A 17001-nucleotide genomic window follows, 5' to 3' on the forward strand; every position below is an offset into this window, starting at 1 on the left:
GTCTGTGTGTGTGTGAGTGTGTCTGTGTGTGTGTGTCAACGCCTCTGCAGTTGTCACCCCATTTGGCCTGGCAACAAACACAGATTCGAGCCACACGCGACACACTTGATGCATTGCTGTGGAAAAGCTTGGAAACCCTTCCGGGGGCAGGTTCTCGTTCACGTTCTCGGCTTACGTTCAGGTTTTTGCTTGACTTGAGTTCGCTTCGAACACGTTAACAGGTTATGGACATGCCCACGTCCACTCGTGCAACGCGTCGTATGCTTGATTTTGTTGCATGCGTTCCGCACCTCCGCACACCTGAGCCCATGCGAAAACAAATCAACAGATAGACCGCATTATACAAACTGCTCCACTCTTAATCATATGGCAAAGAAAGACAGCCTGAGGGTAGATGCCTGTGTGTGTGTGTGTGTGTGCTTGCGGCCTGCTCTTTGCACTTTTGGCTCGCATAAATTAAGCCAAAGCTGTTGGCAATGGTTGATTAATGTGGACACTTTGTTAGACAATTGTCGCTCAGTTTGTCTTGTGTAATATTGAAACGTTTGCACATCATGCATTTTGCTTAGGTGCTCCCCAGAATCATTAAGCTTGCAAGTCAATAAAGCAATCAAAATGTTGTAATTATTGTCATGTAGGCTTAAAATGGGATTTGAACTAAAACCCAAACTCGAATTTATAAACTGGGCTTACGAAATTCTGAATCCTTTTATAAACTAAAGCTGGTTCAAATCAAGTTGAACCAACTCGAAATTTTTGTCGTCTTGCAGTTATGTTGTTAATATTTAAGCTTATCATTAAACAACATTGTAATTTATAATGTTATATGTTATATAGAGTCCACATACCAAATTTGCTAACTCTAGCTGACATAGTTCCCGAGGTTGAATGAGTTTGTATAGACAGATAGTTGAACAAGGCTATACACATATATCATAGATCGATATGTTGGTATAAATTGTAATTTATAGTGGCAAATAGAGGCCACATATCAAATCTGCTAAGTATACATAGTAAAGTTCTCGAGTTCGATGAGTTTATGATGAGAGCTACAGTGAAATATGTAGAAATATTTGAAATATTTGCTTGTTAGTATAGTTCTCGAGCTCAATAGATTTATGAAGATAAAGAGTTGGACAATGCTATTTATATTTCAGATCGGTCAGTTAAATAATAATTTATTCAGACATATAGAGTTCACATACAAAATTTGTTAGGTAGTTCTTCAGTTCTAGATCTCAATATGTTATAAGCTCTAAAATACGTTCTATTAAACGTTCCCATCTATAGTCCCATTTGAATATCTTCTTCAATTACAGGGTATGCAAGTAGTCAGTTAACAGCTGCCAGTTGCTCAGTCTGCCCTTAACCCCGCCTTTCCACCTCTTGTTTTGTTCGCCCTGAAATATGCGTTGTGGTCAAAGCACAGTTCAGGGTTAAGGCCTGCGAAAAACAACCGCATTGCTTTGATTTGATTTTAATTGATTGAGCTGAGCTAGGAAATGATAAGCTCATCGGCGCTTAAGTCTTTAGCAGCCCCTTTTTAATTTACTTGAGCTGTCGTCACAGACTCGATTGAACTAATTAGCGCAAATTAACTAAACGCCGATGATTTGCTTAGACTTATGGGGCGGACAGGTTGCCATTTGAATGAATGCGGCATTTGATTCATGAGTGTTCTGTCCGCAATTGGTTTGATTTAATTGGCATGCGATTTGCATGTGCTTTGCAGCTTATGCAAACAGTTGTGTAAATTTCAAAGGAGACGAGCACATAAATATGAACTTGAAACTGTGCATAAGAGAGCTCAGCGTTTCATAAGAGCATAAGAGCTGTCAAGTATGCTCCTCTATAAACTACTCCTACCATATCTATATATGTATCTATCTTTAGCACCATTTGTGGCACTCTGCACTCGTTTTGCTAATGCACTCATTTGCATAACACAGAAACAGCATTTGTGTTGCCACACACACACTCGCGCACACTCGCACACACGTGCTGTTGGCCAAGTGTTTGTCATAAGCTTGGGAACCAGCCCAGCAACCAACCCAACAACCATTCACGTTGTCTGCCACTGGTGTCGTATGATAACTCCCTGATTACATGCTAATTATGTCACCAAGTCGCTTAGGTTAGCTTAGCCTATTATTCACAGCCCACCAAGGGCTGGAGATGAGCACGTGTCAAGTCAAGCTTGCACAATTGGTCTGCTTTGGTTTTCTTTTATATGAGAGACCAATTTCTTTCGATTTTCTCATGAGTGTGTAACTACAATGCGTTTCACACTTATTAGTTTCAAGTGGATCGTTGGGTAAACAAAAAAGTCGTTTTCCGCCAATTTTTCACAGCTTCGGGTGGAATTTTTAAATTCACACGCATTCGTTAAGTTATTGTGTGGAGACTTGATAAGGAGTTTTTAATTTATAGATGTATAATTATGTCCCTTGGAATACTCTCTTAAGGTTGAAAAATGAAAATATTTAATGGCATATTTCACATTTATTTGCATCGTTTAGCTCTAACTTTTAACAGAGCTTCGAGTGGAATATTTAAATTCACACGTATTCGTTAAGTTATTGTGTGTATAATTGATAAGGAGTTTTTATTTCTGGATGAATGATTATGTCTCTTGGAATGCTCTATTAAGGCTCAGAAATAAAAGTATTTAATGGCATATTTCACATATTCTTGTATCGCTTAGCTCTAATTTTTACCAGGCTGTGATTCGTGTTCGTATCGTGATGTAAAAATTTGATACTCTGCCATCTCTACTTCGCAAAAGTCACTTGCCCTGCATTGTGTGTTATGTGGTCGAGGCAGGCCAAGAGAGATGTGCTATAGGCTTACTTTCCGGCTAAAACAAAAACCAGTTCAATTGTTTATGCTGGCCAAGGCATTGTTTAAAGAGCTGAGGGTGGAAAGGGTATCGGGCTGTGCATAGGTAATCAGTTATTTGTTATGTTGTTTGCTTTCTCGACGTCAGCATCGCCAGTCTGGCATTTATGAGGGGGCTATCAATTACCCGCAATCAAATGCAAGACAAGCCACAAATATAGACCACATTTCTTTGTTAACAACAAATAACACGCAAAAATCAATATACATAAAAGCTGACAATATTAATATAAAGACTGACGAACTGATTTGCGATCAACGCGCAGCCCAAACTTCGTCTGAAACAGATAAAAATAACGATTCCATTTAAGTGTGCATTGCACCAATAAGCACCAATGAGCATCGGACCAATAAGCGAGAAGTTGCTGGCTCAAATCTTGCATTTATCAGAGCCAGGGCGACGTCTATTAAGTTTCCCTAGTAAACTGATAAAAATAATGTTAACTTCGTATGAAAACGATTAAAATAGCGATTCCATTTAAGTGTGCATTGCAAAGACGTCATTAGTCTGCGCGTCGGACCAATAAGCGAGAGGTTGCTGGCTCAAATCTTGCATTTATCAGAGCCAGGGCGACGTCTGCAAAGTTTCTCCAGTTCTTACTGATAAAAATGACTAACCACAGAACTTATTTAGTTTCAAATTTTTATTTAAATTTCTTAATACATTTATCGAGTTGCTGGACAACAATTTGCACACACATTCATACACATTCAGGCAGCAGGCAAGATCGAGTGGTAAAAGCGGCTGGGTGGGTGGTTTATAGAGTAAAAGAGCGCCCAGGTGGTTGCCTAGTGCAGGTGATAATCATGGAAATCGTGATGATGATGGAAGTGGAAGGGATCGTAGGGATAGGCCTTGATGATGGGCGCCGGATGGTAGGTCTTTATGATGGGTGGATGCACCAAAGTCTTCACCACAGTGGGCAGCACCACCGGCTTGATAATATGATGCGGTACGCTGTGCACCACCGTCGAGCTCTGATGCGATACGGCAGCGGGCACATGCACAATCTTGGCCACATGCAGCGGCTCGATGTGGTGATGATGGGCGGCCAGGAGCGGATACTCCGGATAGTGGTGGTGGTGGCCATGCAGATATCCAGGGCGTGCCTGGGCCAAGGCGCACAGCAAGAGCAGCGACAGCAACTGAAAAAGATGGCATTATTTGAGGCAACTCCTTCGGTGGTTATCCTTTTGCTTACCAATTTCAGCATGTTGTGTGTGTGTGTGTAATCCTTGTGTGTGGGTGTGTGTGTGGGGTGCTCGATGACTTGCAGCGTGCAACTGATGCCACCATGACACCACGCGGTGGCTTTTATACACTTGCCGTCTTGCATCAGTTGCCATTGGCTGCAGCAGCAGCAGCAGCAGCTGCCAACGCTCGACAGTTCCAACAGCTGCAGATGCTCTCATTGTTTGTCGCGATTTCAATGCAACGTTTTGTGTTTACAACACCCCCCTCCATCCCCCCACCCACTCATCGACTTTGCCGCTTTGCCATATCCGCGCTGCCGGCATTAACAACGTTGCCACTTGCATCCGCAGTGGCTGTTGCAGTTGCAGTTGCCGTTGCCGTTGCCGAGGTTGCCGCCGTTGCAGCAGACGCTGTAATTGCCTCGATTTTGATTATCGCTTCGCTTACACTGGCCTACAAGCAGCATGATTTGAGCTGGGAATGGAAGGCAGCTGATAGTAATAACGATATTTGTGATATATTATCAACAATGAAATTTTTTTTATTTTTATAAATATCAATATATTTTGATACCCTGTTTACAATTTAAAGTCGAGCTTGTCCGTTTAGTATCTTTTAAATAATTTAACATTCGACTTCAGGAACTTGCAATAGATAAATAATTGCTATAAATATGCATACGAAGCTTAAGAGCTAGAGTAAACAATTTTTTTAGTTAAATTCCGGATGATCTCATCTTATTTCCCGTCTACCACAAATGAAAGAAGTCTATGTATTCTCCAGCTAAATGAGTTACACTCTCTAAGTAACAGCTTTGTAAGCCATAGATCTCCATTAATTTACATGAAAATTTATTAACCACCTTTAAGTTAAGTATGATTATTTTTGGTGGGTTTCCTCCGTTGGTTCGGAGTTCTTTCATTATAGGGAATTTGCGCATTACGCCCATTGTAACAAAGTTTAGCCCTTTGTACTTAAGCAATAGAATGGCATGATCTGTTATTCTATGAATAAAAGTATTAGTCAACTATCGGAAGACTCTTCATATGCTCCCGTTCTGACCTACTGACAGGAGCTTGAAGAGCGTCTTCCCAGATCATCTTCTGGTTCGTAATTCGTTAGAAATTCAATTATGTGCAGATATCAATTGACAACAGTTTTTATAATTTCTCTATTAAAGCTCTTTTATCTTTGAACTTGAATATATTTTTATGTTGATACCCACAAAGATTACCATAATTTGTTTTATTAGCCAATTTTTTCCGTATATTGACATATTTTCAAATTTATAGTTTATTGTAATATCTGTAATTTTTGATCGAAAAACCTTTTATAGGAATTTTCAAATATTGCTTAAATTAATTTATAATGATATTAGATTTCATATCTCTTATTTATTAATTTTGTTTTTGCTGCTCAGTGTTCTTTTCGCTTTTGTATTTCTTATTTGGCTTTGAGCCAATAATTCTGCCATTCAATTCTCAGAGTTCAACTTTCTGATCAAAGACCCTGTGGTCGGATCTATCCCAACTCACGTTTATCCTTAGCTATTTATTTGGTATCTTCAATCAGTGTTAACCATGCCCAACACTACGGGAATTTCTCAATCAAGCGTGTCGAAGATTTTGGCAGCGATTGTTTTTGTTGTTGTTGTCGTCTGGGCTGAAATGTTGCCATTGGTAATTGCCAAAGCGTTTGCCTTTGCCTTTGCCTCTGCTTATGTCGCCGCAATTTGTGCCTTTAGTTCATCGTATACCGTTACTAATGGCAGCAACTGTTTGCCGTTGTAATTGTTGTTGTTGTTGTTGTTGTCGAATTGGCTTGCAACACATGGTGGCAACTGCTGCTGCCGCGGCAAGCATAATTTATGCCAGTGTTACATTTGCCTGCAACGACCTTGACCAGCTAGCCAAATTGTTGTTGTTGTCTTTTTTAAATTGTTTTTTTTTTTAATTTTCATTTATTTTTTTTTGGCTTTTAGCGGTTGCAGCGGAAATTCACACTCGCCAATTGAATTGTGCATTATTTTCCATCCGATTTGCTGGCGTGGAAATTAGTTGCAATTCTTGTTATCTTTATATTTAGGCTGAGAATATTTCAATAAGCTGCAAAAACTAGCTGAACTTTGTCTAACAAGAAGCAGTTCTTAACGGGTAGTCGAAGATTAGATACCCTGGCAGACATATAACATGTGTGAGAACCTATAAGAAGTAATATAGAGTATATAAGATCGTGGTCTGATAAGAATTGAAATTGAGAAGAATATTCTTATTTGTTAAGATAATAATTTCAGAATATCTTGCAAGTAAAAGAGTTTATCCCTGGGAAACTAATTGATTATGATATAGTAGACGGATGTTGATAAAACTTGGTTCATATATTAGGAAAAGTAGTAGTTTGTTTAAAATATATATGTATATGATATAAGAATTCAATCCAGTTGATTTATGCTAGAAGAACTTTGAAGCACATAACTGCTTAGTTTGGTTAAGATAGATGATATAAGTTCTCAATCCAGCTAAAATTGAGACACTCGAAACTCACATACTAATCAAAAATATATATATAATTTATGGAGTTGAAGATGTCTTCTTCAATGCATTGCCCATATTTCGTCACAATTATAAAACTCGCTTCTGGAGTATAAAAATGTGGAAGCAAGTGGCACTCGCAGCCTGTAGCCTCAACGTCATGTGTCGTGGTTAGGATTGAAGATCTATGCCTGCATTTGGCTATGATATTTAAGTCTAGAAACTGGAGCTACACAAGCACAAACAAAAAGTTCACGAACGCGACATTCAAGGTGCTCAACTGGCGCGGGGGTGGAGGGGGAGGGGAAGCTCATTAGAATGTCGCGCTGCAATTGACAGGCGACAAGTGCAGTTGGAGTGCGGCAACTCGACGCCAAATGTCAAATGGAGGCACTCGGTTGTCGGCTGTCTTTTGGCTTAGATTAATCAGGCGGCGAGCAATTGAATATGAAAATATTTGCTTAACAATTTGCTGTGGCTTGGCCAGCTCAAGTCTGGTCTGGTCAATTGTCTTGACCCACAGAGCGAACACGCCCGAAACTTAACAAATGCAACGAATTCGTCTTATCTGCACCAGGAAATGTTGCACACTCTCTAAAACGAAAACTGGCTTTATTGCAGGCCACTTGCGGCTTTATGTGGCAAGACATTCGCTTTAGTTTAGTGGGTTAGTCTCGGCACCTGCTCTAACGTTGCGCATACGCCGTGTTGGCCCAAAAGTAATTTCAATGTTATTGCTATGGAAATAACTTTGCACACACATCCGCTGGCCAGCTAAAAATGTCATTGTTGATGGACACTCAACTGACCTTAGCAGAAATAACAGCAACAACACGATTTGCCACATTTTGGCCACCTGCTGCTGCTGCTGCTTTTTTATTAAGCATACGCCGCGTTGTCCCACTAAGCGCTGCGTGTTAATGCAATTACGTATCGAAATGCTTGAACGAGCCACTCGAATCGCATACGTTTTCCAATGCGCTTTTCATATTATCTCTAAGCGAACAACCCACTAAAAATGCGCAGCTGCAGGCCCAAAAATTATATCTATTTAACTGAAAACATTTCTCACTGATTTTTTTTTTCTTTGCTTTTTTGTTTTGCGCAATCTGCCAAACTCTTTGCTAGACTTTGGCCAACTCGTGCCTGGCGCCGGCTGCCTGAGTGCCCAAATAACTAACTAACCGACTTTGCGACCGACTGACTGACTGACCGACCGACTGACTGACTGACACCTGAGTGAACTGTGGCAGGACAGGCTCCCATTTGTATTGTTGCTGTGGGGCGGCGGCGGTTTTCATGTTCGGACAAAGCATGAATAAAGCTAAAAATTTAGTCAATTTACATGCACCCAAAATCTGGACCAACATTTGTACATACACATGTAGTATATGACACTAAGATTGATAGATAGTTAAGTAGATATGTGTATTCATTATTTTCTGCCTGCAAATGCAATAAGTGTCTTTTTTTTAAGATTGTGCTTTTAGCAGTTATGCCAAAGCTTATTGCAGTACCTCAAACTGAATACCCTTTACAACATGAGTAATGGTTGTCATCAAGTTACACGAATGGGAGACGCCCTACCCACATACCCTAGAAAGTCAGATTTTGAACATTGAATCTATCGTGAATAACATAAAAAATGTTGTAATAATATATGAAAAAGTGGTTTTGAACCAAACTAATTTTTTTTTTTGGATAAATGCCCAACAACAAAACGATTTAAAGTTCGATTCATGTTGAGTAAAAAATGGGATTCCGAATTGTAAAGTCGGCTGCAGCTTTGAACCGAGAACCTGTTCGTCCATGCATTCTTATGTTTATAAATATTAGATAGATTTATAAAAAAGGTTTAATAATACCTTGTACAATTCAAATGGTAAAAAGCGTGTATATTGTTGTTATGTTTATGTTATTAAAAAGCAGAAGGAGACTTCTATGATTACAATAACTATATAAGTATATTTTTCAGCTTTAACAGATCAAATCGATGTAGACCATGTCCACCCGTCTGTATATATATATTACTTCGATTTAAAAGGGGCCCCATTGTATTTTTCTTAAGCATCTCACATTTCATACACAGTTCATGAGTGTTTCACTTATGGAATACCTTACCTCCATTATAACTATCTTAATTATTTTATTATAATTCCCAAGAAAAAGTTTCTATATGCGACACACAACTGTATTTAGCGCAATATCTAACTATTCTGAAAGTTATATAAGGATCGATACTATGACTAAAGTTATAAAAATAGATTTCTTTAGAACTGGCTACACAGTATGCCCAAGTCGAGCATACTTAGATAAGGCCTTCTCTTTCATTTCGTAATCATTTCTATAAAACTCCAATTAAATACCAGTTAGATGCTCTAAGATAATGTTTACAAACAGGATGGCTTCCACGTGTATCGATTAATTTGTTATCTTTAACCGATTTCCGTATTTTGTCGGTCTTGAACGAAAAGTTGATTCTCGCAGAAACTTAGCGACCTTCGAGCCAATTGACTCTAAAGAAATGACAAACAAAAAACTGAGTAAAAAGTTGACCATGCCGAGCTCGAGTTAATTTGAAAATGATCAAAGCTGACGTCGACCCAGCACTGAGCGCTGGTTAAGTACTGTAATTGCTCCACTTGGCTTTAATTAAAAGCAAAATTAAGTTGGTTAACACGGGGGGGGATGGGAGTTGGCTAAAAAGCAGCTAAACAACCAACCAGGTTGCACAGAGCACAGATTAAACGATCTATAGATATTGTCATTGTTATGCAAGCCAGGTGAGCCGCGCTAACCAGAACTGTCACAAGACCCTGTCCCGTCCAGCCCGAGCCCGGTCCCCAGAGAGTCGCAAGTGGAGTGTGTGTGTGTGTGTGTGGGTTGGCCATAAGGCGTACATTACCCTCTGGTGCGGGCATAGCCCGGATATCGGGCCAAAGGAATTTCGTTGAGAAACCAGACAACAATTGTCGTGAGTCTGGCTCCAAAATAGAAATCGAAAATCTATTAAAAAGCACTTTGGCAGGCCAAAAGAATATTTTTTGTAAACAAATATGAGAGAGAGAGACTTGAGACCTGAGCAAAAGGGGGGCGGGGCAGCTGCCTGAATTATGTGTCGCCAGTTTGCAGTATTCATTAATCACGCTAAACAGAAGAAAAAAAAAATAGCTGACAAATGGTCATAACGGCGCAAGCTCGCAGTTTGTAGAATGGCAACTGAGGCAACAACTATTACAAAAGCGGAACTCGCTCGAGAGAGAGAAAGAGAGGGATAACTAGAGACAGAGAGAGAGAGAGAGAGAGAAGCAAGAGCGGATTCTATGTGGGCAGAGGCATTGTCTTGTTGTGGCGCTGATTAGCATAACAGGAAATTACAATATGCTTACAGTAATGTTCACTTTTTTAATGCAAAAAGGAATGTAATCAGTTTTTTTCTTTCTTAAATACCCTAGGGCATATTGTATGCCCAGCGGGTGTTATGGTGTCTTACTTGACCACAATGCATAAAATGCTTGATAAGTTTAACATGCCGAGTCGCTGTAGGCATATTCTAACTGATTGTTCTATGTGAACTTATCGACTTTGTATGGTATCTTTATAAAATTAATCACATATGCTGCTTTTTGCTTTAGCTAATATATATACTAGTATTGGCTAAACTAAATCAACTACTTATTGAAAAGTCGGCTAAAATATATTGTATAGTTTTTTTAATCCTTATTACTAATTAGTTCCGGGTATATCATATGTATTTAAGCAACATCTTAAAACTTATCATACTTAAAGCTTATCTCTTGACCAAGATCATATTTTATGTCTGATATATCTTAGACCTAAAGGGCATCAGATATTCGTTGCGCCCAAGACAACTTTGCCTACTTGCTTTTTCACTCCCTCAGCCTGAAGAGTTCTGCGCGTTCTACGTGACCCGCAAGTTGAACCAGCAAATTGTCCAGCACACGCCTTTCTTTATGGTTAATAAACTTTATTTACAATTCTGCTGCCACTTCTTCGCCTGGGATAAACAACAAACCAAAAAAAAAGAAAACTAGTCATAACAACAAGCACAACAACTTTGCCAGCTTTGGCAATTTGACAGTGACCATCGCCACGCACTGAACTTGAGCCACTTTTTGCCACTTCTTGTGGCTGGTTGCGTGGCTGCGACAATTGCGTAGTGGTTGCCGGCGGTGCGTGCCGCCAGAGACTGACAAACACAAACACGGACAACTCAACGTGTTGCAGTCGGCTGTGAACGACTGCGCAATACTCGTTCACAGGCCCAAGAAGAGCTTGAAATAGGCGAGGAGGCAAATTGAGTTATAAAATTTTTGGGCTTGATCTAAAGAGAAGGTAATTAGTGGGCCACCTGGTAACTCCGGCTATAACTGGGCGTGGCAATTACATTTTATCGGTGTATATCTCTATATATAAAACTGTAGACGAGGGTTTCGGGAAATTCCACCCGCGAGCGTGGAAAAAGCGCGAAAAACGTTTACATGAAACTTTTTTGTTTACCATCCGATCGGCCTCAAACTCATTTCCAAACATCTTTGTTCAAATTCCTTTAAGATTTTCCTTACCTTTCGAAAAATGCATTCCTCCTTGGTGGAAATGGGGGTCCGAGATTTGGTGGGTGACTTTTCGTGTTCAAATTCGCTTCCAAAGATCTATACGAAAAATCATTTGTATCCAAGCTTCCTCTGTGGCACAAAACGGGCAAGGCCGGGCAATACCCGCTAGCACGAGTATATACACCCAGCTAATATGCTCTCACTGTGAACCAATACGCTTCATCTTCACGTTTTGGGCGAGTATATAACAATTTTCACGGTCAACTTTGGGCTGTGGAAAAATGACAGCAAAGCAGACACGAAAATGTTGCGCCTCTTTTTGTTGTTGTTGCTGCTGTTGTTGCTGTTGTTGCTGTTGTTGCTGGGTGTGTTGCAAGTGGCAGACGCTGGCCAACTGGCGACCAAGTGGCCAAGTGCCCAACTGGCCGACTGCGCGCTCTGATGGGGGCAATCCGATGTCTGGCAGCTTTTGACTGGTTTTTTTTCTTCTCGTAGTTAGTGGGCTGGGCGGAAAAACTGTAAACGAAAGCATTGTTAATGTTGTTGTTGCTGTTGTTGTTGTTGCTGTTGAATCAGCTGCAGCAGCCGATCGCCCGTCCGCCCGGACATTCGGGTGGGTCGCCTTCGTCGTTTTTTTTTTCAGGCTTTTCTTAACGATGTCTGTGCAAAAATTATTATTATTGTATTTACTGCACTTTTGGCGCAGTTTTTGGATTTTGAATTTGGATCGCTCGTGTGTGTGTGTGTGTGTGTGCGTGTGTGTGTGTGTCTGGGCAGCTTTTGTGTATAAAAGCTGTCGCGGATTTGCAGCTAGCAACAGTCAACGGCGACGCGTCAACACAGACCTACAGTTCATTTCTATAGCAAATAGCTAGCGCCAACTAACGCAAGGATTAGCAAAAATGTTCAAATTGGTAAGTCCAAGCAACTACCCTGGCCACGCCACGCCTCCTCCATTAACAATTCTCCAATTCTTCCGCCCACAGGTGGTGTTGTCTGCTCTGCTCGCTGTGGTTGCTGCCCGTCCCGGCTATCTGGAGGCAGGTCCTCTGCTGCATACCAGCTATGCCGCACCAGCGATTATCCATGAGCCCGCGCTGGCCAGTGTGGGACACATTGTGAAGAGCATACCGACGTCGGTGTCGCATCAGAGCATCAGCCAGGTGCATAGCTCGGCGCACATTGTCCAGCCGATTTTGGCGCCCGTTGTGAAGACCTATGCAGCGCCCATCTACAAGACCTATGCCGCTCCAGCTCTGCACACCAGCATCCTGTCGCCTTCGTGGGCCTCTCACGGCTGGGCGTCCTCCTGGTAGGAGCACTTTCAACTCTGAACGGAAGCGGAAGCGGAAGCGTTGCTTCGGTGTATTCGCTTCTGGACTGGAACTGCTCGAGATTTTTCCATACCCTTTCTGCATTTTGTTCTCTTTTCTTGACCCTTTTGACTGATGTAAATAAATGTCCATAATTTCATAAACATAATTCTGCGTAATACTTGCATTGAAGTGGGCGTCGATTAGGTGGGAGGGAGGCTAGAGATTACTTTTAATCCAAGTACTCAGAACCTAACGATAAGAAGTAGATGGAATCATTATTATATTTTAAGTATTATCCTAACCTAACGATAAGGAGTAGATGGAATAATAATAATTATCTTTTAGTTAATATTTATTTTATTTAATATTTAGTCGACAACACGAGTTTCGACCTAAGTATTTGATATATAGGAATAGAAAAATTGAAAACTATGCCCTACTCAAAGCTGGGCGTATAAAAAATGGACTTAGCTTTACCCAAACAACTCTGTATTTAGTTCAAAATTTGGATGTCAAAGGAAAACGTTTATTATTCCATATCTTCCACACTAAGTGGGAAACTCAGATAACTTGCTTTGAAATCATATGCGATTTTAATGCAGAAGCTTTCAAAGTCAAATCAGCCAGATAAAAATTAAATCTAGGCGTATCAAATTTGTTATATATCATTCTAAAATAATCTTTATAAAATGTTTATATTCCATAGAATATGCGTCCTTTAATAAATTCAAATATGTTTTAAAATGTAATTTTTAAGGACTCTTTGGTATAATCAACATTTGTACAAATGAGTAATTCTCCCCTTTATTCCAGGAATGGAATGGGATCCATTTGATCCCATTTTAAAAATGACGGAACTCTGCTGTATATACACCATTCCCATTGCTAGAACGAAATGTGAAAAATGATTATTTAACTAATCGTAAGCTGTATTTAAATTAAGCTAAACTTTACCAGCTGTAACAATCTTTGAAGCACCAACCTGACGACCATGAACCAGCATAAGAGAGAGACAGATAATTCTCGACTCACAGTGAGAGTATAAGGATATACTATAAGGATTTAATCACAGCGAGCGAAGCGCGTTATCAGAACTCTGCGATATATGTATAAAGTTCGTGTGATTGGGATTCGGGAAGCAGTTGCAGCTTTTCGAGTCCCAAAAAGAACTCTCCATCCAAATTGCCAAATCCTTGGTTAGAGGTCTGACATCCTAACCCCTCGGGACAACCATAGCAATGATTAGTCGAAAGGTAAGTTCTTCAATAAACAACTTTTTTTTCTACCAAAATATCTTGACCAAACTTGGCATTTACTAGTTAAACTTTGCTGGCTATCTTTGATCCAAATCTTCTGTAGATCGCACAGTCATATTTTTCTATGTATACGAAGTCTATCTTGACTACTCTCTAAACCTCTAAAAAACGTAAGGGTATTAAATCTGTGGCGTGCCGAAAATAGCTAGTCCTACTTTCTAGTTATACAGTAGAATCCACATACAGAATTTAATGTCTAGGTGTAGAAAAATTCATCTGGCAACGTATTCCGGAGTAGGAAATCGTTATTCTCAGCTGAAGGTCGAAGCAATTTGATTGTAACTAGACTGTAACTGGACTTGTAACTTATTGTAATAATACAAATTATGGCATACCCTTCTTTTCACATTCTCGAAGCCTACAGAGTGAAGCTGCTTGAACTGAACGTCTTGTGGCGCACGTAGCTGAGGTTCAAATGGGAAACTGAAATGGAAATTGAAATTCCAAACGTGCTGACCCTGAAAGAACTAAGCTCGAGACGCACTTAAAGTGCAAGTAATGCAGCTGAGGGCAGCGGCTAATAAAGGGCCAGAGCCAAATTAAACTGGTTGCCAGCAACTCTTGGTTTTGGTTTTGTTTGTCAACCAACAATTGCCGGAGCTGAGCTCAGTTGAGTTGAGTGGAGCTGAGCTGCCCACCGACGCTAATTGCTTATTGAATGTGTGTGAGAATTGAATCTGATATGGTTTTTATTTCGTTGTTGTGCGTAGTGAAGGTCGCTGGCATTATGCCAGCTGCTATATAAACACCGCCTGCAGTTGGCATACCACAAGCAGTTCTCGCTAGAAACTCAAGCCCACAACAACACGCATTCAGTCAATACAGACCAAACTTTTAACTCAAAAAAAAAACTCGCAACATGTTCAAGTTGGTGGTATTGTCTGCTCTGCTCGCCGTAGCTGCTGCCCGTCCCGGTCATCTGTACGAATCGCCTGTGGTATATGCCGCCTCCGCTCCGGCCGCCACAATTGTCCAGGAGCACGCTCTGGCCAAGGTTGGCGCCATCGTGAAGAGTGTGCCCACATCTGTCTCCCATCAGAGCCATTCGGTGGTGCACAGCTCCGCTCATGTTGTCGAGGATGTGGTTGCGCCCGTGGTCAAATCGACGCCCGTCGTTAGCTATTCGGCTGCTGCGCCAGTGTTGCACAGCACCTATGCTGCTGCCGCGCCAGTGTTGCACAGCACCTATGCTGCTGCCGCGCCAGTGTTGCACAGCACCTATGCTGCTGCTGCGCCAGTGTTGCACAGCAGCTATGCTCAAATTGCCGCTGCCTCGCCGCTGACCTACACCGCGACAGGAGTGTGGTAAAGGAAACCATCCGCAGGACTCAACCGATGCGCAGTGGGACGTGCATTTCGTTGGACGGCTTTGTGATACGAATTTGAATAAATAAATACATTTTGCTTCGAATATCGATCGAGTATTAACTCATTTTTTTCGCTTGCCCGTGTCCTTGTTTGTTTTAGCTGCAGTTCCTCGACCTTAAGGTCTTTACACTGTCAGGCTCTTCCCCCCCGCCAGCTATGCATGGCCTCTAACTGCGCTGTAAACAAGTGGGGGCTATGTTTTGGATTATCCAACTATAGCAACATACCCGTTCCAGGCTTCCTCCGAAAAGGTTACTTAGTTTCATGGAATGTGCTTGGATTTAAATTCTTAAAAGTTGGCATTGATTTGAAACCAATTTTATATTATTCGACAACAGTTCAGGATATTCCATTGTCTAGAAATTAAGTTGAATAGTTGCTTTTCCTATTCGTAGCGCTTAAAATTGAACTCAACAAAGTCTGGGCCTGCTTTAGATATAATCTCTTCACATATATTTCACAACAATCCGCTGTTAAATTTCATCAGGCAATCTTTAAACTAAAAGCATGGATCTCCAAAAATATGGTGTAATCCAAGTATATACCTATATATAATCCAGCGAATATCTGGAATCGATTCCCAAGCTAGTCTATGGATGTGGTTCTTTGCCGAAGGCTTGAGCCAGTGATATTTAAATATAGTTTGATTGTTTTGTTTTCATACTCATTTTTTTATTTTATTTTATTAATTTATTAAAATAATAAGAAGAAGCTGGTACTCCTCAAAACGTGATTTCTTAAATTACTTACACTCCAATATTCTTAAGAGTATTTTACAATCTCCAGCTGTTAAGCGTCATTCAGGTGGAAAATCTAGATTTCCAGTTGTGTTATTATTAGCCATAATAAGAGACTATGCCGGGTATATATGAATAGTGATAGTTGTGCCTTGGTCCCAGCAAAGGTTCAAGGCCAATGGCGCCACGCGTTGTTGACGGTGGCCAATGAACCTGCAACGCGAGCAGGAAAAAAATAAAACAAAAACAGAAAGTTCATCGAATGTTGCAGCTGCAAGGGCTTTATTTAACGTCCAAAGTGACAAGCGGCTATATAAAAAATACACTGTAAAAACTATTGACTATGTTTACATATTCTTCAAAACAAGCTTCTTGTTTTCAACACAAAGTACTTATTTAACATTTTGATTAATTTTAACTATTAGTTATAACCAAAAAGGACTTAAAATAAAAAGTCCGCTCTCTCAATTTTTAAGCTCTATCCATTTATTTGACAAACAAAGTTTCCGGCAAGTAAGAATGCCAGTTCGAATCCGGATTGAAAGTATTTTTTTTTTAACTAAATCAAATTAAATTTAATGTAGAATATTTAAAGGCTACAAAAGCTTAATTAGGGCTACATTTTTGGTTCAATATTCGTTAAGTTCAAAAAGAGTTTCTTGTTAAACAAAATTTTTTGTTTGTTTTACACCAAAATGTGTTTACACGCAAAAAGAGTTACTTTTGTGTTGGTAATATTTTCAATTGGATTTATTCTTGTCATCGCCCAGTTTGATTTTGCCAAAGCTCAAGAACTCGACGGGTTTTCTGATATATTCGGCATTTGTATCGAAAACCGACCTGAGCGTATCGGGTATGCCCTGTATCATTTGCGCGAGGTCGCGCCGAAGGATTGCATGTCCGACCGTGGAATCCTCCTGCTGGGCACCGCTGGGTGGCAACAGCAGCACCATCTGCACGAGCTGAATAATGTGGAGAATTCCTCATTAATTGGTGGTGCGGGGTAGTTTTCAAATCCTTACCAGACTGGCAATGACAATCTTCATGCTTGTGGTGCTTGGAC

General features: G+C 40.5%; 3 protein-coding genes across 3 annotated transcripts; 2 read left to right on the forward strand and 1 right to left on the reverse strand.

Moving 5' to 3' along the window:
• Positions 1-3582: 3582 nt before the first annotated feature.
• LOC135432017 (uncharacterized protein DDB_G0272718) lies at positions 3583-4149 on the reverse strand. The gene is made up of 2 exons (XM_064687462.1): positions 4101-4149; positions 3583-4044 (listed from the first exon to the last, which is right to left on the reverse strand). The coding sequence occupies exons 1-2, from the start codon at positions 4110-4112 to the stop codon at positions 3688-3690; spliced, it is 369 nt and encodes a 122-aa protein (XP_064543532.1). The 5' UTR covers positions 4113-4149; the 3' UTR covers positions 3583-3687.
• Positions 4150-12022: 7873 nt separating this feature from the next.
• LOC135431933 (neuropeptide-like 3) lies at positions 12023-12683 on the forward strand. Its single transcript, XM_064687361.1, has 2 exons — positions 12023-12115; positions 12188-12683. The coding sequence occupies exons 1-2, from the start codon at positions 12104-12106 to the stop codon at positions 12515-12517; spliced, it is 342 nt and encodes a 113-aa protein (XP_064543431.1). The 5' UTR covers positions 12023-12103; the 3' UTR covers positions 12518-12683.
• A 1945-nt stretch (positions 12684-14628) lies between these two features.
• Positions 14629-15291, forward strand: LOC135431919 (pupal cuticle protein G1A). The gene has a single exon (XM_064687335.1). The coding sequence runs from the start codon at positions 14693-14695 to the stop codon at positions 15140-15142; it is 450 nt and encodes a 149-aa protein (XP_064543405.1). The 5' UTR covers positions 14629-14692; the 3' UTR covers positions 15143-15291.
• The last annotated feature ends 1710 nt before the right edge of the window (positions 15292-17001 follow it).

The sequence above is a fragment of the Drosophila montana genome, unplaced genomic scaffold (assembly GCF_035044405.1).
Source record: "Drosophila montana isolate Dmon_TW-CO22-7 unplaced genomic scaffold, ASM3504440v1 contig_1455_1, whole genome shotgun sequence".
NCBI classification, from domain to species: domain Eukaryota; kingdom Metazoa; phylum Arthropoda; class Insecta; order Diptera; family Drosophilidae; genus Drosophila; species Drosophila montana.